Source organism: Thalia democratica, chromosome 5 (genome assembly GCF_965202585.1).
Source record: "Thalia democratica chromosome 5, ktThaDemo2.hap1.1, whole genome shotgun sequence".
In the NCBI taxonomy this organism is placed as follows: domain Eukaryota; kingdom Metazoa; phylum Chordata; class Thaliacea; order Salpida; family Salpidae; genus Thalia; species Thalia democratica.
The window spans coordinates 47,806,746-47,831,821 of record NC_139169.1 but is presented as its reverse complement, the minus strand read 5'-3'; the positions used below and the strand labels follow the sequence as shown (position 1 = coordinate 47,831,821).

Sequence of the window (25,076 nt, the reverse complement as noted above, 5' to 3'; positions counted from 1 at the left end):
ACACTTTTTTAATGCTGAGTGTTTGTATTTTATAACTAAATTTAATTCTTTTTAGACATATGATGAGTCTGGAAGACAAGTATGGAAAATGTTGCATTGTTAATTTGCTTGGAGGTAGAGGAGGAGAGTCAGAATTAACCAAGTCGTTCCAGGTTTTACAAATTTCTTCTGAAAATAATGACTTTTAAATTTAAACTGATAATAAAATTTATGCAAATTTCGCTTATAAAATACCATTAGTTTTATATGAAGTATCTTTAAAAAGTTTAGCATACTTCGCCAAACTTAAATATTTAAAGTAACAAGTATCAAGTAAGTATCAAGTCTAATTTCTAAGATATTTTCTAAGCTGAATAAGAAGTATACAATTGTTTTTTAAGTATTGTTGAATTGTGATTAAATTAAGTATATTTAATTTTATCAAACAACACTTTCCAGGGACACCATGAAAAGTCATCTTATGAACAAACGTTTCCACTCATTAGTTATGATTACCATGCTGAGATAAGAAGCAAAAAAAATCCTAGTTATAAAACGATAGAAAGTTTGTTTTTCTTTCGTTGATAAACTAAAATTAAAATTTTTTAAAGTTTGTAAGCTGTGTATGATACAGGGTTGCCAAAAAACCGGTTAACCTGAAAAAACCTGGAATTTGACAAGTTAGGCTAAAAAACCTGGAATTGTAGAAATTTTGAAAAAAATCTGGAATTTTTAATAATTTTAACATGTTAAGTACAGTAAACTCTCGCTTATTTACGCACATTGTGTCCACAGAAAAAGTGCGCAAAGAAACGAGAGGTACCAAGTATACTCACTAAAATGGCTGTTTTTTAATATTGCTTCTAGTTAAAAGCAGACTGGGCACTTTCCCACTTTTAACAATTTGTTTACTTTATTTATAAATATGAAAATAACAGATAAAACTATACATATATTAAAAAAAAGGATTTGAATTTCTATAAAATAATAATACGAGTAGAAATAATTTTACTATTTTAATAATAAGTAGAAATATTCTTTATCTTTATTCATATGTGACATTTATATTCTATTCTACTTAGCAAATTCAATTTATAATTAAGCATTTCTTTACAATTATAAAATGGTGTTTATTAATATATAATGCAAGACTGCTGTATTATTTCTTTGTGTTTTAAACTCTCATTATTTCATTATACTTTCATTATTAAAAAAAGTCATGTTTATTTCAGAATTTTGATTTAATCTCTTATTGTTTACAAAATTTCTGATATACTGAGGTATAACTAAATGTTTATCATTTAGTCAAGGAACATAAATTTACGAATTCTAAAGATATAGAGAAGTGTGTTAGCATTCAAAAACATATTTTAATTTAAAAATATACATTTAACCTAATTTGTGCAATATCAAAAAAAATAAAAAAATTATTTTCTGAATTTTATAGAATTCTGAAATGCGTAACTAAACGAGAGTGGGTAACGTCACGAGTGCGTAAAGATCCGAGAGGTTACTGTAGTAAAGTTTCGATTTGACACAAAAAATCTATCATGTAGATAAGAAACTTTTGTCATCATCAAAGTTTTTTTTTAAAGCACATTTAAAGTAGCTTATTATTATTAAATGTTTTTATACAATTTAACACAGTTTTCTACCTTAATTTTATCTTTAAACTAAAAATAGACCCAAAAAAAAGTACTTTTAAAAATCTGAAGAAAATTTGCCAAAAACGTTTGGCAACCCTGATGATATTAAATAAAATAGTTTTAAACCTCATACAAAAATTTTTGTTCGTATTTTTTCTAATTTTTTAATTAGTAATCTACCTAACTCACAAAATTAGGATCTGGCCAGTCCAGATCCGGATCCATTTTTTAAATTTGAATTTGGTTATTTCCGGACCCGGATCTATTTTTGAAATTAGGATCTGCCTGGATTCGAATCTATTTTCAAAGTTTTTGCCCGTCAGGTTAAATAAGTTTTTTTTGAAAAATTTTGTGCACAAAACCTGTATATCTCAAAATTTCATGAATTTTTTATTATTTTAAAAACAGAATAATATTTAAAAATTAACAATTTTGTTTAAGAACCAACATTATTTTTGTAAAAAAAAGTTTGACCTTATGAAAGCCAAAACTGATAACCTAAGCTATAGTTACCAGAATTTGAATATGATAAAAACTTGTTTTATTCATAATTAGTACATTTTTAGTTTAAAATAACACTTTAAGAAAAGTCATTTTTAAACTTAGTACTTAAAGAATTAAAAACAAATAATTGTGCACTTTAGTTTTAAATGTTATTTCAAGTCCAAAAGCATTAACCATTTAGATTTGATCTTTTTAGTTTATGTTTGTAACACTTTACTTACAACGAATAACCACGTGAAGGAAATAATAACAATTGCAAATTATTAAAGTTACTTGATACATACTTTGTAATTTTCAGTTGTTATTCAGTTTGCATTTTTACAGTTTTAAATACCTTAATTGATATTAATTAATACCTTAATTGTATTTCAAAGCTGTAAACCTCACCACCTGACTTTACCTAAGTTTACCTGACTTTACCTGAGCTAAAAAATTAAACTGAAACTTAGTATCGAATACTTTACTTACAACAACCTCTTATATTAAAACTGACAGTAACTATAAAGTTATTACTTAAAAAAGCCCAAAAATTTTAAACCTGACCTTAAGGTTAAACAATATTAGTTTAAAAAGTTGAACGTGAAAAAATTGACATAAACTAGTTATTTTAAACCTGACACTAACATAAAAAGTATTTTACTCGGTGGACACTCCCTATGCCTTTCATAAATATTAGTTCTACAACTAATAAGTAAATAAACGATTCAATTTTTAATTTATAACTGATTTTTCATTCTACCTCTCAATAAAACAATCAACAATAGTAAACTTTACTTTAGGTAAAACTTCTAAAACAAACAAAGATTTAAAGAAAACCTGATGAACAAAAAACATAAGACTTATATAACATAAGACTCCGTAGATCTGTTCTTAAATTTATTTGACAGCAGTGAAACGCCGTTAGTCGGAATAAAGTTTTGACACAAAAACATCTGTGGTATATATTCTGATAAGCTTAGCTTATCAGGATCTCCAGGATTTAACGTCTTTTAACGTTACATTTTATAAGACTTATATCACAAATAAAAAATTCTCTTAATTGTTTTACTCAAAACTGAAATAGAATATTTTTACAGTTCTTTATAGCATGACTAAAAATATTTTTTAAAAATAATACAAACACTTTAATATAAACTATAAAACACTAGTGTTTAACAAGCAGTTTTAGATAAAGTATTTTCTTTGCAGAATTGTATAAAATTAGTTAAGCTATTTGAGAACTATTTCAGTTTAAATTAAAGTTTTAAGTTGTTGTGGTTGTTAAAACACTTAATATATAGTAAACAAACTTTGATTATAAAAAAAGGAAATTAGTTAGTCTGAAGAAGAAGTTTTGTTTTGATCGGCTAAAAAAAATACCCAGCCTAAAATCTACTCTGATGTGCTTTCTTGTACTTACAGCATAAAAAATGGTTATCTAAAACAAAATAGCATATTTAACTACAAAGTATTTTGTTTAGCCAAATAAGATTTATAAGATAAGTAAAGAATAGTAATTTACTAACTCTAAAATATTATCAACTTTGAAAATATATACAACAACTGCTTACCATTAAACATGCCTGAGTTTTTTTAAGAACTATTTTTTTGAACAAAAAACTAGAATAAAAAAACAATTGTATTTGCAGAGTGAAATATTTATTCTTAAGTCTAATAAAAACTTACGTTAACTAACTTGTGATTTCTGAACCAGATCTTAGACTCAAGTTTTCGCTTGCGAGAATTGTTCAGAGGAACGAATCCGATCAATTTTGTCGAGGATTTCTGGTCTTTGACCAAATAATCTTCAGTGTTATCCATAAACTTTTTCAAGCTCTTTTAATAGTTTGCATCGATCGGTTTTGTAAAAGCTTGTTTGACATTTGCCTGGGAATTGAACTTATTTTAAACAGCACGCTTTATTTCAGCTCTTTCTTCTAACCATTCACATTTTTGTTTTCGTGGGCTAAAACCGCTAGGCCTCGTTTTTTCCCGGCAAGTGAAATCAGACTGGCTAGGGTTTTAATGACTCGTATATTTCGTCATCTGTTTGTTCAGATTGTACTATTCTTTGAAAAAACGACATTTTTTGTATATCTTTTCCAAGACTTTTTGATTGGAACTTTGTTTTCTGAATGGCGACTGAAAGTGTTTGAAATTCGGCTGCCTTTTCACTGTAGTTGAAACTTTCAAATTGTTACAAGCTTTACTTCTACTGGTGTTGAATTTTTAAATTCAGTTTTGTTAGCAAAAAACTCTCGAAGGCTCTTTTTGCTCCTGTTGAAATCGCAAATGTTACGCTTTGCAACAATCGGAGTTTTTGAAGAAACCGCTACATTTTGCACAGCTTTCTTTTTCCCTGCTTCTTTGGTTTGGAGTACTTTGATACGCGCTTTGCGTGGTGGTCGCGCACGGCCTGAAGAGCTCCGCGTCCGAAAATAAATCTGCATCGAAGATAATCTCCGGGTCGCACCCGTAATGGGGCCTGCACAGCCGCGACACCTCCTCCTTTGACCACGGATTTGAAAGCGTCGAATTGAACGTCGATTTGAATGACAAAACGTCGTCCAGATTGACGACGATCTCGTCGGATCTGACTTTTACTTCTTCGACGATTTACTTGACCTCACCGCTTTGGAGATCTTATAGGAGCGACTATTTCCACTATCACCTTCTCCTCTTTTAAAAGATTCTCCTCGTTCGCGCAGTCAAGTCGATTGGATCTTCAAAGTTTTTTCGATAAAACCTCAGTATCAACTTTGGGAAGTTTTCTTCTACTTTAGGAACTTTTTTTAGATTGGCCAATCGCCCCAATTGTCTCGTCCATTCGTTTTATTATTGTACCAGAAAATCTGTAGACTTTTGACCACTTGGCATTATAACTTCAATAGATTGTAATGCAATGAAAGTGTAAAAACGCAAGCCACTGTTTGTTTTTATGTTTTTCGTTTCAAAATATGTTTTGTATATCGATTTTGCTCAAACGTCATGATTAAACTTGTTAGATACATTAAATGCTTAGTTACAAATTTTAGGAATAAACTAATTTTTGTATGATTTTATATATTTGCATCAGAAGTTTGCAGCCTTGCAGCATTTTATAGTTCTTAGGCAAATTTTCCTTGAAAAAGTTGTTTGTCGGCGGCACTGTATAGAAAAAATCTCTCACTGGCATAAAATTAATCTAAGATGATTGTAATATTCAATTTTTAAAAGAGTTTTTGCGCGCCAGGCTAAATTGTTTTTCTTTTTGATTGGAAAAATCAGTTTTTTTCATTTCAAATGCTTGAAAATATGAGAATTTCTTTTTTGAGTAAATTATAAGGTGTGATCATTTGGTTTTTGTATCCTTAATTTTACTAAAATTAATTCAATATTGGCAAAATGCAAGTATTTGTCAGTAAATGTTTTTTAAAACTTATGTTTTCAGAAAGTATTTTTAGATTTATCTTTCTTTTGAGTAGATATTATAATTTCCTTACCATAGTTGTACTTTTTTGATAAATATACTCACCTCTTTGCAAAAAGTTCTTTAATTCATTAGTTGTACGGAGGTTGTATCATAAAGTTGGTGTATCAGTATCCGGATAAAAAAAACAATACTAGATCTGGCCGGGAGTCCGGATCCTAAATCCTGTAGACCACTCTTTTCAATTTATACTATTGCAAAATAGGTTAACTTTAAAGACAAAAATGTATTTCTTAGCAAAATAAAAGTCAAATAATTTTAATGAAAATAAACTTAACAAAAAGTTCTATAATAGGGTTTTTTTCTACCAATTATTTTTAAATATGTTATTGTATATTTGAAAACTTATTTAAATAAACGTATACAGGTTTATTACTTCCGTATCTTGAGGAATTTGGTGTTTATTTAGCAAGTTCAAATGGAGAAAGTACAAATCAAAATGGAGTTTTAAGAGTAAATTGTTTGGACTGTCTAGACAGGACTAATTCACTTCAAACTTACATCGGTGTACTTGTTAGTTGATATATTTAAAAATATTTTTTATTTTTATAACAAAAGACCATACTTCGGTTTAGTCAATTTCCTAAGATCGTAGTTTTAACTAGAAAAGTTTTTATAGCGTTATAAGGGTGAAAGCATTTTTCTTACAAAAATTTGGTTTTATGTTAATATGTTTAAGTATAAACTATAAATTGGTTTTGATAAAATAAAAATTACCAATTTGAGGTATATTAGGTTTTATAAAACGTTTCTGATACAAACGTATGGACCACAATTTTCTTTACAGTCAAGTCTCTAGAAAATAAAAAAGTTCATTAAAGTTTTATGTACTTTTTTTTTGATCTAGAGACTTCGTATTTTCAGGAACCACCTCTTAAATAATTAAAAAAATACATGTATGAACTTTAAAAACATTAGAAAAAAGAAACTTGTATATAAAAAATAAAAACAAAAACAAACTTTTTTTTACAAAATTAAAAATAGTATATATAGGAGCACTATTTAAGTATTAGTAATGGATTAACTGTAAAAACTTTAAGATGAATAATTAATAATTGAAGGAGTAGATAGATCTTGAATGAAATAGGTTTTTTTGCCTTTTGCGTATTTCCCAAAGTAAGGGGCGACAGAAATCCTCTGTGAAACCATTCAATCTGTAAAATAAATTAGTCATGCCTCATTGATTATTGCTCAAAAAGGAATCACTTATTTTATTTTCTTGCAACCAGTATTGGTATCATTGATTTTCCAGCCAAGGTTGACATAAATTAAGCCGATAGTTTCCAAAGTAAGAGTGCGATTAGGAGAGTTTATCCGCCCCCTTTTTATAAAACTTTATTGTTTTAAATATTCTCCAACTTTGCTGAAAAACAAATCATACCAATCCTAGTTGCAGGAAGACAGAATAATTAATCCTTTTTGGAGCAATAATCATTGACGAATAACCAACTTTTTATATAAATTGAATATTTTCCCGAATGGGGCGATATCGCCCCCTTACTTTAGGATTTTTTTTTTGGTAATGCCTTCCTTAAAGAACACATTGACCCATCGACTTTGATTCCTTAATTCTCAAAATATATTTTGACTATTGTTTAGCAATAAAAAGTGTCTGATAAATAAAGTAAAACGCCATCTAAAACAATCAACTTTTAAAAAACAAGTTGGCCTCTATGGCCTTACTTAAAGTCTCTATTTTACTCTACAATTGAGCTCAACTACTAAACTAATCCTAACCATGCACCAAAACATACTTTATCTACTAAGATTTTTACACAGAACAAGATCTAAATGTTTAAATTCTTTGCTAAAGACTATCATTTGTTTGAGTTTAATTTTATTGTTTACTACAATTTGTTTGTTTTGTGACATAACTATGTAAACACATAAGTGTATAGATTCAAACTCTGATTATATCCCATATATCGTAGTTTTTAGTTGTCTTTTTGTTTTTGAAAACAAACAACAGTTGACCCGTAGTTTAAATAAAGTACAAAATTTTAAATTATAACTTGATTTTAGTATTTTCTGCAAAAGTTATCTTCAAGTTTGATACATATAACTGTTTTATATTGACTTAGTTGTAAGTTAGTATCTATTTTTATATGTATACTTTATATGTATTTTTAATTTTTTCACACTTTTTGTTATACGCTGTTATAATAAATATAGTTAAAAAAACTACTATTAAAAATGTTAATGCTTTGAAAAACGTTTTCTTTTTTCCATAAAGTTGGTTTAATTCAAAAATCAAAATAAACCATTAACTTAAAAATAAAATAATTAAGATTGCTTAAGATTATTTATGTGTTATAATGAAAATTTATATTATAAATTTTTATATTAATTTCGTAAAAAATATTAAGAAATCGGCCTACCAGTTGAAGATGATCGGTTTTAATGAAAGTGAAAAATCAAAACTAATAGAAATACTGAAGCAGAACTGGCAGAAGTCAGGAGATCTTATTAGCAAAATGTATGCTGGAACAGGTGCTTTAGATGGAAGTAAAGATGATAAAGTTTGTTGCTTAGTATAAAATAAATATTTACTTTCATAGTAAACAAGTTTTATATTAGGGATAGTTTAAAGCAGGGTTTCCCAAATCTTTTTTTCCTTTTTTCATAGTGGCCTCTTTGAAGAAATTAAAAAAGCTATAATCCTCTAACATTTCCTAAAAAACTACCTTGAAATACGCCTATCTTTGTTATCTATATCTAGTGTAAGTTTCAAATTATGTCCTTACGCCCCCCTTTTAACAGCTTATGGCTCCGGAATTTCTTAAATTTTCCCGTAATATCTAGTATAAGTTTCAAAACCCTTCCCTTAAAATCGCTTAAGACCTTTTTTTTTGATCATCATCAACTCCAAAATATCTAGCGTAAGATTTATATAATGGCCTCTTTACGACTCAGCACCCCTTTGTCTTTTGCAGCTTTTGACTCCCTAAATTTCTAAAATGGCCCCCAAGGTGAACACTTTAGGAAACCCTGGTTTTAAGTAACCTTCTATTCTTTTTAATTTATATACGCTTTAAATTTATAAAAGTTCACTTAAACTAATTATTTGTATTATTTTTAAATAATCAAGTCGCTGGTTTTGATTTTACTAACTTTTGTTTTATATTCTAATTATGTGCACATAACTGGCTCTGTATACCGATTGCGCCTTTTCAAAATAAAAGATTCATAAAACCTTTCATATGTCAGGTTGGCAGGATAAAAGATGGTGCTAAGTCCATGACTCGGGCAATTCAAAACAATTTTTTGGACCAGGGAAAGCAGGGTGCAATCCACCAGCTACTTAAATTACAAATTCATGAAGATTCAATACATGATGTCAACCAACTTTTTCTCATCAGGGATCTTCTTACTACCCCTCAGTTTCTCAACAGTTCTGTTTTGTTGTAAATTCATGTGTAATTTCGTATTGATAATTAAAGTGTTGACAGTTTTATTTAGCTTTTACTTATTTCTAACAATTAATCTACTTAAGTATTTGTTTAAAAACATTAGTACAGGCCTTGGGGGGTACATGTTGTGTTTTACAAGTTGATTTTATTTTGTAGAGCCTTTTTTAGATATCAGATATTTTTTACTGCTTATAAAAATTCCATGCAAATTTTAAGATATAAGCGATCAAAGTCGGTAAAATCAATAGGTTCTTAATGGAATGCGCAAACTTAAAGGGTGGAAAAAAACCAATTTACTAAAAGTTTATTTCCATTTTTTATCTAATTTTCTAAAAGTCCATTACTAATATTTGAATCGTTTCAATACAGGAAATTCTTCAATTGAAAAAACATATTGTCAAAAAACTCTTCTTTTTATTTATAAAATTTTAATATTTCAAAATTTTGAAAGTTCCAACATTCAAAATATTTTAAACTGTTTTACAAATGTTTGCTTAAACTTTTAGATCTTTAGCTTAAAAAATAAAAAGTAGAAAGTTTTTCATAAATTCAAATTTCCAAGAATATTGACATTAAACAATTGCGATCTATACGTTTATTGAAAACTTTTACAGAAATTTCAATATCTCTTAACTTTTGTTTTTCTGAAAGCTGACATAGTTTATAATTTAGGCTTCCATAAAATATCATATGTACTCCCTTATTTCCTCCTCTATGCCCATAACGAATTTTATTTTCATTTTAAACTTCCGCTCTCTGGGCTATTTTAAAGTTTTATATTTTATAATTACTTTTTAAACTTTCGTACTTTTTTTTTGTGTTAACTATAACTCTACATCCAAGAGATAAAACTGTTATGTCGAGTGCGGGAACGGGTCACTTTTGCACGAGCGTCACTTTTGCACGAAGACACTTTTGCACGAGGGGACACTTTTGCACGAGCGTCACTTTTGCACGAAGGGTCACTTTTGCACGAGGGGACACTTTTGCACGGCGACTCTTTTGCACGAGCGACACTTTAGCACAAGGGGACACTTTTGCACGGCGTCACTTTTGCACGCAGGGTCACTTTTGCACTAGGGGACACTTTTGCACGGCGACTCTTTTGCACGAGCGTCACTTTAGCACGAGGTGACACTTTTGCACGGCGTCACTTTTGCACGCAAGGTCACTTTTGCACCAGGTGACACTTTTGCACGGCGACTCTTTTGCACGGAGGGTCACTTTTGCACGAAGGACACTTTTGCACGGCGTCACTTTTGCACGGCGACATTTATACACGTCAAAACTTTTGCACGACATTACATTTGCATGACGACATTTTTGCAAAGCGTCACTTTCGCACGGCGTTATAATTTCACGGGTATACTTATGAACTGCAAAATTTTAAATAATCAGTCAATTTTGAACGGAACTTCACTTTTGCACGCTTCTAATTTTTATTTTCTCAAATAAAAATAAAAATAGTTTTTTTTTTGTCAATATTCGCTCTTAAACGCAAGTTGTTTTGAATCAATAAAATGTTGTAGTTTTTTAATGAAATTAAAATGTAAAGTTTTTATGAAATTATTGTTGCAAAAATTTATTTTACAAACTAAGTTTCAGTCTAATACCTCGTCAGTGCTTAAATAAATTTCTTAAATAAAAGTTTTTGTCTTAAGTTTTACGGAGAACAATATAATTACGAACCACAATTCATTTATTCATATTTATAATCTTAATCAAAATAAACTAGATGAATAACAAACAATTTTGAATAATTTAAATAAAAATTATCTGAATCTTGTTAAATTTTAAAGAGAAAGATAACCTTAATTTAGTAAGGCTTTGACACACGAATCTTGAGTATTATTTTTTATTTATATTCTCTTGATGTTAAAATTAGCAATATATAGTTGTTAAACAAATGGTTAAAATTTATTTTAATTTTAAACGATTGTTAAAATAAAACAAAAGATTTAGTTAATTTTTGAATTGTAAAGGTATTTCAGATTTTACTTGACGTTTATTTTTCAGTCTAATCTTTAATTTAGCGTGAGAATAAAAAGAGCAATAAAATGATTTGAACTTGGATTATTTCAGCATTATAACTTTGCATGATCATGATAAGCCAAAGAGAAAGTAACATTTGGAAGTTTGAACTTATGTTAAAAGAAAATATACCATATTAGTCTTCAACCGCTGCAACATTTCAATAATGAGGCTTGGCAGAATTTTTTTTTATCGGTCAGTTGAAATATTGAACAAACTTACAAATGAATTAGTTTCTTGCAAAAATTTTAAAGAATTTTGATTGAAGTTAAAATTTTTTATCAAAATTATATTTGTGTTAGTAAAATTAATAAGTAATTTTTATCAACCGTTGATTTAATTTTAAGATTAAGCTTAGTTTATAATTCAATTTATTATATCAGCAGCACCTTTACTCTATTAATAATGAGTTCTTTTTCAATGTATTTAATGATTACTCATCTAGCCAGTCTATTTTTTATGTCTTTGGAGCGTTAGGTTTTTATTCTTGTTGTTCATCAATGCGTTTTAATATTTGACGTTCATCGTTATACATCAAAGTGTAAATAAGTATAAGTTTGTGCTTAACATTTTGCTTTTTATGTTAACCTATAAGTTTTATATCAAACTATGTTTTTATCTTTGTTTTAATAAATAAACTTCTTGTATTAATTTTATTTTTTTATAATGTTTCTTTCAGTTTAAGTGGTCTAGGTTTTGATGCCCAGGTCCATCATATGGACAATAAACTTGTAACTGTGTAGTAAAATATATAATATGACATAGTTGTTGACTTATATATTAAAGTTCAAAATAAACTAGAACAACTTACTTACACTCAAAGTATTTTTTATCCTAGTTTCTAAATTAATTATTTTTTTTTGTCCCTGGTATGATTTTTTTATAAGTAATTATATTTTATCTTTCCTTAGTTTGTTTCTAACATTAACTTTTACTGTTTAAGATTTTAAATCTTTCATTTTTTGCCTCTAATATAAGTATGTTAAAAATTTGGTACTAGCTAAAGAACTTTTTACCAAAATGAAAAATTGATGTTCCGTGCGAAAAAATCATTGTGCCAAAATGTCGCTGGGCAAAATCTTCATCGTAAAAATGTGACGTTGTGCAAAAGTACCGTTGTGCAACAATGCTGCCGTAACAAATGTCGCCGTGCAGAAGTGTCTCCTCATGCAAAAATTACGCCGTGCAAAAATGACCCTGCGTGCAAAAGTGACGCCGTGCAAAAGTGTCCCTTCGTGCAAAAGTGACCCTCCGTGCAAAAGAGTCGCCGTGCAAAAGTGTCCCCTCGTGCAAAAGTGACCCTCCGTGCAAAAGTGTCCCCTCGTGATAAAGTGACGCTCGTGCAAAAGTGACGCCGTGCAAAAGTGTCTCCTCGTGCAAAAGTGACCCTGCGTGCAAAAGTGACGCCGTGCAAAAGTGTCCCCTCGTGCTAAAGTGACGCTCGTGCAAAAGAGTCGCCGTGCAAAAGTGTCCCCTCGTGCAAAAGTGACCCTTCGTGCAAAAGTAACAGTCGTGCAAAAGTGTCCCTTCGTGCAAAAGTGACGCTCGTGCAAAAGTGACGCTCGTGCAAAAGTGACACCCACCCGTCGAGTGCATATACCGTTAGACTTATTTTTGTTTAGTTTTGCATTACAAATTATGATACAATAATGTTATTTCAGGTTCAGGTAAGATACTTAAGGAAATAGTATATCGTGCTGAGGAATTTATTGAAATGAAGAAAATTCGCGTTGCTGTTGGTACTTGGAATGTTAACGGAGGCAAGCAGCTCCGGTTGCCAACATGTAAAGATCAGGTAGTTTAAAAAAAAATTGTTTATTAAACAGCTCTGTAGCGTTTTTTTGTAGTTTTTAATGTCATTAAATAAAAAATAAGTAATAAAAAAGTTCTATATTCAATTATGTTCAGACCAAATTAGTTTTTGTGAACTGTTGATAAAATACTGTCGATGATATTGCACAGTAGACAACAAAAGTAATGATAATAAAAGTTTTTTGAACAAGTCTTCATTATTACTACATACTAAGTTGCTATTGACTTTATTGACTGCATTTGTTTATGTTTTGAAATTTAATTTAGTATAACGTAGTGTAACTTTTTATTAGTCCTAATATTATTTTTTAAATAACTATTTAAATAGTTAAATAATATTGTAAAACACTTTCAATTTAAGTTTCAGTTATTTAATTTAAAGAATCTAACGGACTGGCTATTTCCATTAAAAGAAAGTGAATATTGTGTTGCTTGTTTTGAGTTTTCTGCTGAACAAGATGATGATCTTGAATTTGATGTTGGACAACTAATTATAAGTTAGTTAATCCAACTTACTTAAACTTCATTAAATTAAATATTATTGTTTCTAAAGTTCTAAATAACCCAATAGCTTTTGATACTAAATTTTGAATGAATTTTATTTAAAATATAAATGTAATTCTTTAATCACTGTCGTTTTTTAACCTAAACGCAAATATGAAATAATCTTTATTTTGTTATTTACAGTTGATGAAGCTTTGGAGGGTGGCGATTGGTTGCGAGGTCGAAAAGTCACTGATGCGTGCAATCTCGTTATAGATGAAAAAAGTGGCATATTTCCTTCGGCGTACGTAAAAGTTATGACGTCACCGCACGTCGTTCTTCATCAATTCGATGCAGAACAGCCCGACGATCTTCAGTTGTACGAAGGAGATGTAAGCAGTCTTGTTGTAAAAATTTGTGTTAACTGATGTCTAAGCACCCTATTTGTAAGGTCTGATCTTACGTTTGATGTATTTGATAAATGTTAGTATATTTGAATAATATATTATACAAAATCCAACTAAGTATATCAGGTTTTTGATAATAATATATACGATTCATATTATAATTATTTAGAAATATGTATGAAGTATTTTAGTTACAGTTTTAAGACTGGTAGGTTGTTTATGTTATTATTTTAAACATTTTATAAAGTACAACTCGGTTAACTATAATAAGATACTGGTTTGTATATACGTTATAAAACTATTATTACTATTATGTTTATATTTACTAAAATTAAATACTAGTTAAAACCTTAAAGTGTGAATGTAATCTTTATCGTTTTAGATTTAACTCCTTCAATTATTATTTATTATACTATTTTATAGGAGTTAATTCAGATACATAAACTATAAATTTATAAATTTAAATAAATTAAAAAGTACAGTAAAAATAAAGAATGCACTTTTAAAATTCAGTTAGAGATAATGTAAAGTTTGTATTCGGTTTTTGTATTTGCCAGAAGTGTTTCTGATGTTGTCATTCTGCTTTTTTTGTGTTTTTTTAAATTAACGCATTTTATTGTGTTACAGACACTTTACTTAATTTATTGTTATTTGTAAAACCCCAACTTAGTTCTCAAAAAGTAGCTTTACTGTATTTACTACACAGTTTTTAGAAATAAGTCAAAGTTTTCAAAAAGATAGATAGTAGGATTATAAATATACTTTTTGTTTCTACTTTTAATAAAGTAGAGTACTACTGTTTTTATAGATAAAATATGTATTTAAATTTCTTAAATTTTTTAAAGTAATTATTTAAATTTACTTATCATAAACTACTTTTATATGTTAAGAATGTTTGTAGCTTTATCTTTAAATAAAAGTTTAGTTTCACGTAATATGATTAATAAAAATAGTTACTCATTATACTCAGGATTTATATATAGTTTTACTTCAATAAAGTACTCTCCCAAAAAATCAATACATTTTTTTAAAAGATAGTAATTTTTTACCTTTCTAAGCTGTCGTTGAATAAAGTTTCTTAATAATTTTTGAGAAATAATGAACTCCACCACACTACCATCAATTCTAGCATCCGAAACAACCTATAACCGGTTTTGTCCTTATTAGGACTCATCATGCATGCATAGTCGCGAGAAACCACCGCTGAGGTCTAATCAAGCGGGGTTAGGTATATATGCTATGCGTTAAAGCGACCGTTTGTGGGTAAAGTCAAAACCAGCGGTTTCTCGCGACTATTTCTGCTGGATTAATTTTAAAGGATAAAATAAATAATTACATGTTAAAATTTTAATAAATGTAAAGTACGAATATTATTTATTAGATAAAATAGCCTTAGATTTTTACTTAATTGTTTAACGTTTTAGAATATACTATTAAATAAAAACAAAAAGATAAAAGCATTAAATACACATTAAAAAAAACTTTGATTTTTTATAATATTTAAAGCAAGCGTCTTTTATCGGCGTTTCCTCTTCCATAAACTAACTTATTTGATGTAATTTAATTATATTTTGCATCTTAAATACTTAATCCTTTTTTATAGTTAAGTATTACTTAAACGATTTTTATTAATTACATATGAAAATTAAAGTAAACACAACATTTTTCCGAAAACTTTACAACTATAAGGTCGGTTATTTTTTGTTCTTACAGTTTAAAGAAAAAATTTATTATATCATTTTTTATAGGTTTTAAAATTAATATCCTGTTACTAGTCTATATATTGTTAAATTCGTTTTTTTTTTTCAGTGTACATAAATATTTGCTTTTTTTCATTGAAATTAGTTTTCTTTAAATAAAATTTAGATTGTAGATGTTACAAGCCAGCATGATGATTGGTTAAACGGGAAAATTTGGCGTGAAGATGCTGAAATTACAGGCATTTTTCCAGCTAATCACGTCAAAAATGTAAATTTTAATCTTCTAGTTTTCTATTTCATATTTTTTGACAGTAAAAAAAATTATTTTTGTAAATTGAATATTAGTTTTACCGCCATACAAACGAATTAAAAAGAAAACAAATTTCAGTTGTGCCCTTCAATCGATATTTTTGCACTTGGATTTGAAGAAATGGTAGAACTCAACGCTGGTAATATTGTCAACACGAGGTTTTATACTGTTATATGCTATTTAAGTTTAGAATTACTTGAAGGTGACACCCCTAATTTTAACAAGTTTCTTTAAGTATGCTTTATGCGATTTTAATCACATGCTTTGTTTATTTTAAAACATAATAAATAAAATATTAATGAAATTAAGCAGGTTAATTGTCTATTCTATTTTCTACGTTGTAAGTTTTGATACGTGGGTTTTGAAATTTATGATTTAAATTAAATATATTTCTGCAAGTAGTTCATAAAAGTTAATATAATTTTTAAGTTTTGAAAACGACACGTTTAAATATTAATATATTTTTAAGGATTACACATGCAAAACGAATCTTGCAATACTTTAAGTTTATTCATTATTCAAATTTAAATATGCACAATCACTTAATAAATATTTAAACAACAAAATAGACAATTGATGTATTTTAATAAAAACCATCATATTTATGATTATGGTTACTTAATATTTAAAGAGTATTAATGTTCAAAGTATTTTAAATTAAGCTAGTTAATTTTACATATATTTATAACAAATTAAAACCTTATCATTTTAAAGCAAAACTCATCAACATTAAAAGTGACAGTAAAATTACGAAGAAATAAAAACAAGCCTAAAAAGTAAACCATTTTTTGTTTCTTGATTTCAATAATATTTTTTGCAAGCGCTGATAAGGCCAATCTTTTATAGATACATCCTTCACAGTAAACTAAACATAATGTATATGAGTTTTAGATTTTATTACTGCACAATCTAGGTCTAGGTTATTTTACTAACAAGTTGCTGGATAAGATTTAAATAAAAATAACCGGTAGCTTTTTCTTCATCCAAATCATACGGATCACTTTCTGCAAGCTTCAGATTTGAAGAGATTTCATTTAGAGATCTTTATACTTCCTATCTGCTGCACATTATCTTCTAGGTCAGGGTACGGCAGGCATTTGGTGGTCGTAGGTCAAATTTCGGAAATGAAAATATTCGCGGGCCGCAGTCGTAGTTTAAGTTTTTACTTTACATAACAGACTCAAAATAAGTTTCAATATTCCCGTAAATTTTACTTATTTTTTATTTTGTTTTTACTCTTCACATCAAACCTCGGAATATCTAGTGTAAGTTTCAAAAAAATTCTTTCGTACGCCGAATTTGCATGCTTGCGGGCCGCAGGTATACTTTGCATGGGCCGCATCCCATTTTTAATAAAAACATGCTCGCGGGCCGCAGTTTGCCGATACTTGTTCTAGATAAATCTCAACACAGTACGATCTTTGACAGGTAGTGGTTTTGTTTTCGCGTTATATGAACTACCTAGTACAGTTGTGATTTAAATTCAGCAAATATTTTCCTTGGTAAAAAGTTGTGAGGTAGTTTAATTAACAAGCATAGTTTTCATAGTTTGCGTTTTGTAAATGTAGCGGTTGTAAGTACTAACATATATTTCATTTCGGTCATCATGTGTCTAGTCTTAACGAATTAAGTGCAAAAAACAACAATTTTTACAAGTGTTAGATTCTAAGAACATTGTTTAATATACCGTTACTGATTAATTTTATTCAAATTACTTTTATTAGAACATAATTTTTTTCACTTACTTTTTACTTTTGTCACAGTATAAATATTAATATAGTATCAATTAAAGTTAATTTAATTCGTAATGATAACAAATTTTTTCATTGTTTAAAGATTATTTATTTTTTTATGTCTTATGTGTATTTATCATAACTGTTTTAATCAGAACTTATGAACGTAGAAGTTTTTAATGAAATATTTTATATTTTTTTTTTAAACTTAAAAATATCTTAGTTTAACCAACCAGAAAGACTGGGAGGAAGAGTTATTAAAAACTATCCAATCAGAAACTAAAGACGAGTATTCGTTGTTGGCATCCGAACAACTTGTTGGTGTTTGCTTGTTCGTGTTTATCAGTAAACCACTTTATCCTCATGTCAGGTTAGTAACATTTCTTATTCTCGTATTTGCTTACGAAAAGTGTAAAGCTGTTCAGCGTTTTAGTCAGAAAAATTACTTAAAAGTTTAAAAAAAAGTATTTGTAAAGACTTCAAAGTTATCATTAAGCCTTTACAAAAATAAATGGTTGAATAAAAAAGGTTATAGATATTTTTAGTTTGAACTACTTTTTTATTTTTCGTTACATGAAAAGTTTTTTTTTCTGATTTTTTATTCACGTTTTGAAGGGGACTTTTATCATAATTATATAATTAACAGAGATATTTCAATATCAACAAGAAAAACTGGATTAGGGGGAACAACAGGAAACAAGGGTGGAGTTGCAGTTTCATTGTTGTTACGTAATAGTTCAATTTGCTTTGTTTGTTCACATTTAGCAGCTGGTCAGTCGCAAGTTAGTGAGAGAAACTCAGACTACTCTGACATCTCCAACAATCTGACATTTGCAAAGGTTTGAAATAAGTTTTTGGTACATTTGTAAACCAATGTTTAAAAAAATTTTAAACGTTGATTTTTAATTTAATTACAATTTACGTTTGTGTTAATGTCAAGCATTTTTTATAAGTCGTTTGAACTTTAATTTGTTTCCATTGGCATTCAAAAATTCTTAGTTGTACATTTTCGAAGTTTACTAATATAATGTAACTTATGTTAAGGGAAGAAAACTTTTTAATCATGACTATGTGTTTTGGTGTGGAGATTTCAATTATAGGATAGATTTACCAAATAATACTGCTAAACAACTTGTAGTTGAACAAAACTGGAATGAATTAAAGGCTCATGACCAACTTATCAAGGAAAAGGCACAAGGAAATGTTTTTAAGGTTTTAAACATTTTCGCTAGCTTTTCTTTGAATTTTCGAATTAGTTTTATTTTTTTATTGCTAGTATAAAGTTCAGATTCTATTGTAAACTAAAAACTCTCTGATGTGATCTTAACAGGGTTGCCACAAAATCTGGAATCGTGGATTAACCTGAAATTTTGAAAAAAAATCACTAAGAAAACCTGGAAGTTTAAATAGTTTGTACATTTTAAGTAGTACAATTTTGATTTCAGACCAAAAATCTATCATAAAGATAAAAATTATTTGTCACCATCAAACATTTTTTTATAAAAAAACACATTTAATTTAGCCTTACAGTTAATTTTGTTTAATTTTAAATGTTGTTATACTACTTAACACATATTTTAACATTCAACTTAACTTTAAACTAAAAATAGACCCAAAAACGTGTACTTTCAAAAACCTGGAAGAAATTTCTCAAATACTAGTGGGGCAACCCTGTCTTAAGGTAACAAGTTTATTTTTGTAAATATCATAAAAAAATATAGTATAGTAAGAGCTTATTAAATTTTGATTTTGTTACTTTTAAAGTTTTATTAAATTGAGATTACAAATAGTTATTGTTGTTTAATATAATGCTTGAGAAATTTTTCGTTTTAATCTTCATAATTGAAATAAAGATATTTCCGTTTTCTAATAATTTTGTGTTTAAAAAGTATTATAAATAAGTTTAACAATATTTTTCTATTCTCGCAAACCGGTTTAAAAATAGTATTATACTTCTAATAGGGATTTAAGGAAGGAGACATAGAATTTGCACCAACATACAAGTATGACTTGTTCTCTGACGTGTATGATACTAGTGAAAAATGTAGATGTCCTGCCTGGACTGACAGAGTTGTTTATTGGAAAAATAACCCTGAATGTCAGGTTAATTTTTTTTAACTTTTTTGTGTTTCAATTTTAATTTAAAAATAATAAGTTATAGTTTTCTTTGATAACTTTATCCTTTTTAAATATGAAACTATGGGAACGATTCAGAAAAGCACGGCGTTACTTTAGAACAGAGTGAAACTTTAGCACAGAGTGATCTTTTAGCACGGTGTGACATTTTAGCACGGAGTGACACTTTAGCACAGAATTTACTTTGCTTTTTTTTCTATGCTTAAATAACGTTTGTAATAATTTGTTTAGAAAAAAAAAGTATGCAACATGTAAATTCAAAGTTAGCAAGCTTTAAATGTGTTACAAGTTTAAGCTTTAAATAAAAAATTACAAAGTTTATCAACTTATTTTAATATATAACTTATAATATAAACAAATTATACAGTACTTCTTTTATTATACCGACATATGTTTCTGTGTGTTAACGGATTAACACACATCAACTGGGTTATGAACTTCTTTCATTCATAACCTAATTGAAGTGTGTTTATCCGTTAACACACAGAAACATATGTCGGTATAATAAAAGAAGTACTGTATAGTTTGTTTTTATTATATATTCCACTGAACTTGTTTCACTAGGATCTTTTATTAACAAAAACTTAAATTTATATTTTTGAATAGTTATTTTGACACTTTAGTTTCATATTTTCGACATAGAACTATTTTTATAAACCTAGCAATACACACAAGCTCTAGGTTTCATTAAACTTTTTTAAAAAGCTTAAATTAATTCTAATTAGGTTAAACTTTAAGCGTAAATTTCAAATAAAAGGTGAGATATATGAGGTTAATAAGTATTAATAAACAATTTACCTTTCTTTTTTACAATCTCTGATAACTTTATAGCCTAACAAAAGTTTACTTACTTCATTTAAAAAATACATAAAGCTTTTAATGTCATGATACATAAAAATGTAAAGCTCCTTTTATTTCTACATGCACGCGTCTCGCAATTTTTTTTTATACATACGTGTTATGAAAATTATACATAGACTACTACAAGGGTATATAAACTTAATTCAACAATTTTTCTACCTGTTTAGCTTTTTTATTATTTTAATTGTTTTGAAACTTTTACAAACAGCTTTATTTGATGTGCTACTAGTAATAAATTTATTTATAATTTTTTAAGACAAAACTTTTAAAAGTGTTAGAACTATTTTTGCACTAATTTGTTATTAAACTTAATAATTATTAAGTAATTGAATATCATTTAAATAAACATTTTATACTGTCTAAAATTGTTCCGTGCTAAAATATAACTCCGTGCTAAAGTGACACTCCGTGCTAAAATGTCACACCGTGTTAAAGTAAAGCTGTTCTTTTCTGACACCTACCCTGAAATTATTAAGCTATAACATTTAAAGAGCATGAAATTACTACGAACCTGGGTTTCTCAAAATTGGCGATATTGCTCCTTAGTTTGAAAACTTTTGCTATAAATTTTTCAGCAACGTTTTTTCAATTTTACACTATAAACTTGATTCTGATCGAAGACCCAATGATAGTAAAGTTATAGTTTATTTTTTATAGTAACATTTTTAGGACTCTACTTTACTGGAAATTAGTTCAAGTCAGGTTGATGACAAAATTATTAGTTACACCAGAGCCGAGCTTAAAACTTCAGATCATAGGTTTAAGAAATATATTCTTTTTGTTACTACTACTAGTAATTCTAATGTTTAAAAAAATTAAAATTAAAATTTTTATTTAAACCAAGATAGTATGAAGTAATATTTAGTTTAAAAGAGTTGTTATAAATAATATTTGAAATTATATGTTTAGTAATTTTTGAATTTTTAATTATTTTTTGTTAAATATTTAGTTATTTAATTTTAAAACTGAATTTTTAGTTTCTATAAAACTTATTTTAATTTCAGGCCGGTCATGGCATTACTAGATGTACATTTGAAATCAATAATCAGTGAATCAGAAAGATGTCGTGTTTACGAAGAAGTGACAAATGAAGTAGAACCGAGCCACCAAGCTGTTTTCATTCACATCAAAGAACAATCAGCATTCAGAGACGATTCATTTTATTACTCTTTTTTGAAGCACAGTGAGATTGAAAGACCCAATCTAGCTAAGTAATTATGTTGTTTAATTGTTAAATATTTTGATTAGATTACATTGTACGAAACTCTATAAAACTTTTACACTGTTTGTAATATATAATACTTCGTTTTTATAGATCGTTTCCCTATGGTGTTCTGGTTGCTTTCAAAGAAAATGAACACTATAACAAAATCATCCAACTTGATAACAGTGTTTATTTTAACGACGTCATGCGTGTTTCTCCATACACTGGTTTATGTTGTTTCATATTAGCTGTTGGCTTAATGACAACATTTGTATATTTTTTTCTTTACAAACACCTTAAACCTAGAAGTTTAAGAATTTTGTTTTTATTAAATAGTTAATATTTTTTTAATAACATAGTTTTTGATAGTCTTTTAAATTATTAACTAAAACTTTCACAAAACGAGTATCTTATGTCTAATGACTTTATAGGAAATCTAACATCTGAATGGTTAGAAGTAGTTGAAAAGAAAATTGCCCCTCCCGCTGCTACTTCACAAAAATCATCTGTCATTCCAGTCCGCCCGCCCCTTCCCCCGCCACCATCAGTAGCATCGCGACCTGGTCCACCCCAAGAAAATTCCCCTCCGCAAATTCCCCCTCCCCCTCTCAAGTCTGCCACCAGCTTCTCTGATTTGAGTTTTCCTGAAATTCCCTCTGATTTCGGTTTGGACGATTCGTTCGGATTAACTACAAAGACTGTCCCCGCCAGACCCGCACCCCCTTTGAAGCCACGCGCAAAGAAAAATGAAAATGATTTTGGTGACCACGTGAGTTTCGTTTAAATACTTTTTTATTAATATGTTTAGTAACTACTAATTAAAGTTTTAAACAATTTAAAATATGAACATTTAACATGAGTGTACTAGTTGTGTAGCAAAGTAATTGGTTGCTGTAAAATTGCATTGACTTTAAGATTTTCGTGAAATTATTATTTTATTAAGTAACCTTGTATTGAAGTTGCTACAGCTGTTTCATAACGTACTTACCAAAATTGTTATTAAAACAATTGTTTAACTAATGTTACTCTGCATATTATCAGTTTGTCAATCTTTATAATAAAAGTATTAAGTAATGTTTATTATTTAGTCTTCATAAAACACAGTGTGTGCAAATTATTCTAAAGCAATTTCAACATTTAGTAAAGTTTTATCGGCAATTGTTTTAAGTTCTGTAGTACCATCCATGAACTTAATCTAACACTATGTCTTTAGTTCAGAAGTAGAAACAATGGTTTATGTTATAAGCGCTGTATCAAAATGAATTGTATACCTTTTTATTTGTTGGAGTAGTAAAGTATGTCAGTTCTACATTCCCTTAAGAATTTATGCGCAGGGCTTAAGATTGCGCCAACAAAAGCTTGTAATATTTGATAAGCTTAAAATAACATTTTACAAACTTACAAAAATATATAACCAAACCATAACAATTCTCAGTTTTACTATTGAAATTTAGTTTTTGAAATACCGTTGTAAGTTCATTGAAAGGTGAAAGTTTTAAGAAAATCCAAAGAATACCATTGGATTTGGGACATTTAGGAAAAAGCTTAGGCTATCATAGAATATGAACAGCAGTTACTTAAGATTTCATGATTTTATAGTTTTCTTAAAAATTGTTTAAAAAAGGTTAAAGTATATTAATCAAAAATTTTGAACGAAAAGCTTACAAGCTAAGTCTAAGATTTGATCAGTGTGTAGTGTATCTATCAATGACCGAAAGGTATTTTTTACCTTGACCATATTTATGAGCGTTTACTTTTTGTGTTCAATAAATGATTTTTATTTTTCAAGGAACATGTCCTATTTTTTTCTTTTTATTAAAATTTAAAAGTTTAATCGTTTCTACAACTGTAATATGCAGCTTGAATTTAATTAGTCTAATATGTCTTTTGATTATTATAAATTTAAAAAATTCTTACACAAAATAGGATTCTAATACAAATAGAGTGTAATAGTATTTATTGTTCTTCGTATTTTTGTAGTTTTTTTAGCTTTTCAAAAATTTGCCAAGCCAAGGTCTGCTGAATCTTAAATACAAGCATTTTATTTAAAGTTTGAATAACATTTTTATCTTGGAATATCAACATTAATATGATATATAGTTGAAATTAATAAGTATACAATTATGTTAAAAATAAAATATTTTAAACTACAATATATTTTTATTAGTGACTTAAAGCTTTAAATACAACCATCCTTTTTTTCTCAAGTTGTGTATTCACATTATATAAGGGCAAAAAACTTATATTAAAAGGAAAAAAGGATTTGTAAAATAAAACTGTGACATTAAAATATGTGCCTGTAAACCGAGTTTGATATTTTAATTCAAGAGAAAAGTTTAATTAAAATATTTTTAACTAACGTAAAAAGAAAGATATCTAAATAGCTTAACACAACTAACATACATGTAAGTTTTTGTTCTTCCTAAAGTTTAAAAAATTTTTACAGAATTGCCACGGGTCAGGCTAAGTTAGTTTTTTTTAGGAAAAAGTCAAGTTAAGACAGTTTATTTGGGGTCAAAATGACCAAAAGACTGTTTTTTTACGTCAAAATGACAAAATGTCAGCATTTTTCAGTAATTTATAAAATTCCTTAATTTTCAGCCTTAAAGTCTTAAAATGGTAAAAAATTAACAAAAATATTTTAAAGCCAAGTTAAAAGTGCAAAATTTTCCATAAAATTTACTTACAAAATCATTATATTCCAAAGCTTTCAACTGGTAAAAATAAATAAAAAAATCTTTTATAAAGTCAGATAAAAAATGCTAAATTTTCCTTGAAACATGTTGAAATATTACCCTATTTAAACAAGTAGTTGTTGTATGTATTTTTTTTTAGTATTGATGATCTGTGGCAAGGACACTTCTATAGTGAAACTTTGATTATACACAAAAATATATTTATAATTCTATATCCGATATAATTTTTTTTAAGTTTTAACGAAGTTTATTAAAAATTTTATTTTATAACCATTTTTCGTTTTGCAGATTTAATTACAACTTAGTTTGAGTATTTCAGTTTAAAATTCTTTGCTAGTAGTTTATTTCACATTTGTGACACTTAGAGATTTTTTGCAAAGACATAACCAGTAAGAAAAAATATAACTAGTTCAGTGCAATTTTTTTTTTAAATTAAGATTTTATTATTTATTTATACATTCCAATAGCTTATTATTACAGTTATCTTTCGCTGAAATACACATTCTGAACAGGGCAGCTACTCAATAGAAAGTTTGTAGCTAAGAAATACTAGTCTAAATAAAAATGAAACCTGGAAGAAAATTTTTATTTTGGTTCAAAAATGTGTACTGAATAAGAAGTGCGTATTTGTCAAAATACGTACTTATCAAAGTATGCGTAGGCAGAGTACGTATTTAACTGGAATTGCGTACTTTGAACGCGTACCTAAGAGGAAG

General features: G+C 28.0%; 1 protein-coding gene across 1 annotated transcript in view; it reads left to right on the top strand.

Annotated features, from left to right (window-relative positions):
* Window positions 1-25,076, top strand: part of LOC145835388 (synaptojanin-1-like) — a 44,198-nt gene that overhangs the window by 16,069 nt on the left and 3,053 nt on the right. The window contains exons 8-25 of the mRNA XM_082942954.1: window positions 56-152; window positions 439-544; window positions 5,945-6,090; window positions 7,944-8,096; window positions 8,785-8,968; window positions 12,680-12,813; window positions 13,213-13,327; window positions 13,518-13,705; window positions 15,587-15,688; window positions 15,809-15,888; window positions 17,687-17,833; window positions 18,110-18,302; window positions 18,508-18,675; window positions 19,426-19,566; window positions 21,130-21,218; window positions 21,465-21,671; window positions 21,776-21,891; window positions 22,096-22,433. Of these exons, the coding sequence (XP_082799080.1) occupies window positions 56-152; window positions 439-544; window positions 5,945-6,090; window positions 7,944-8,096; window positions 8,785-8,968; window positions 12,680-12,813; window positions 13,213-13,327; window positions 13,518-13,705; window positions 15,587-15,688; window positions 15,809-15,888; window positions 17,687-17,833; window positions 18,110-18,302; window positions 18,508-18,675; window positions 19,426-19,566; window positions 21,130-21,218; window positions 21,465-21,671; window positions 21,776-21,891; window positions 22,096-22,433 (2,704 nt within the window). The remainder of the gene's footprint in view (window positions 1-55; window positions 153-438; window positions 545-5,944; window positions 6,091-7,943; window positions 8,097-8,784; window positions 8,969-12,679; window positions 12,814-13,212; window positions 13,328-13,517; window positions 13,706-15,586; window positions 15,689-15,808; window positions 15,889-17,686; window positions 17,834-18,109; window positions 18,303-18,507; window positions 18,676-19,425; window positions 19,567-21,129; window positions 21,219-21,464; window positions 21,672-21,775; window positions 21,892-22,095; window positions 22,434-25,076) is intronic.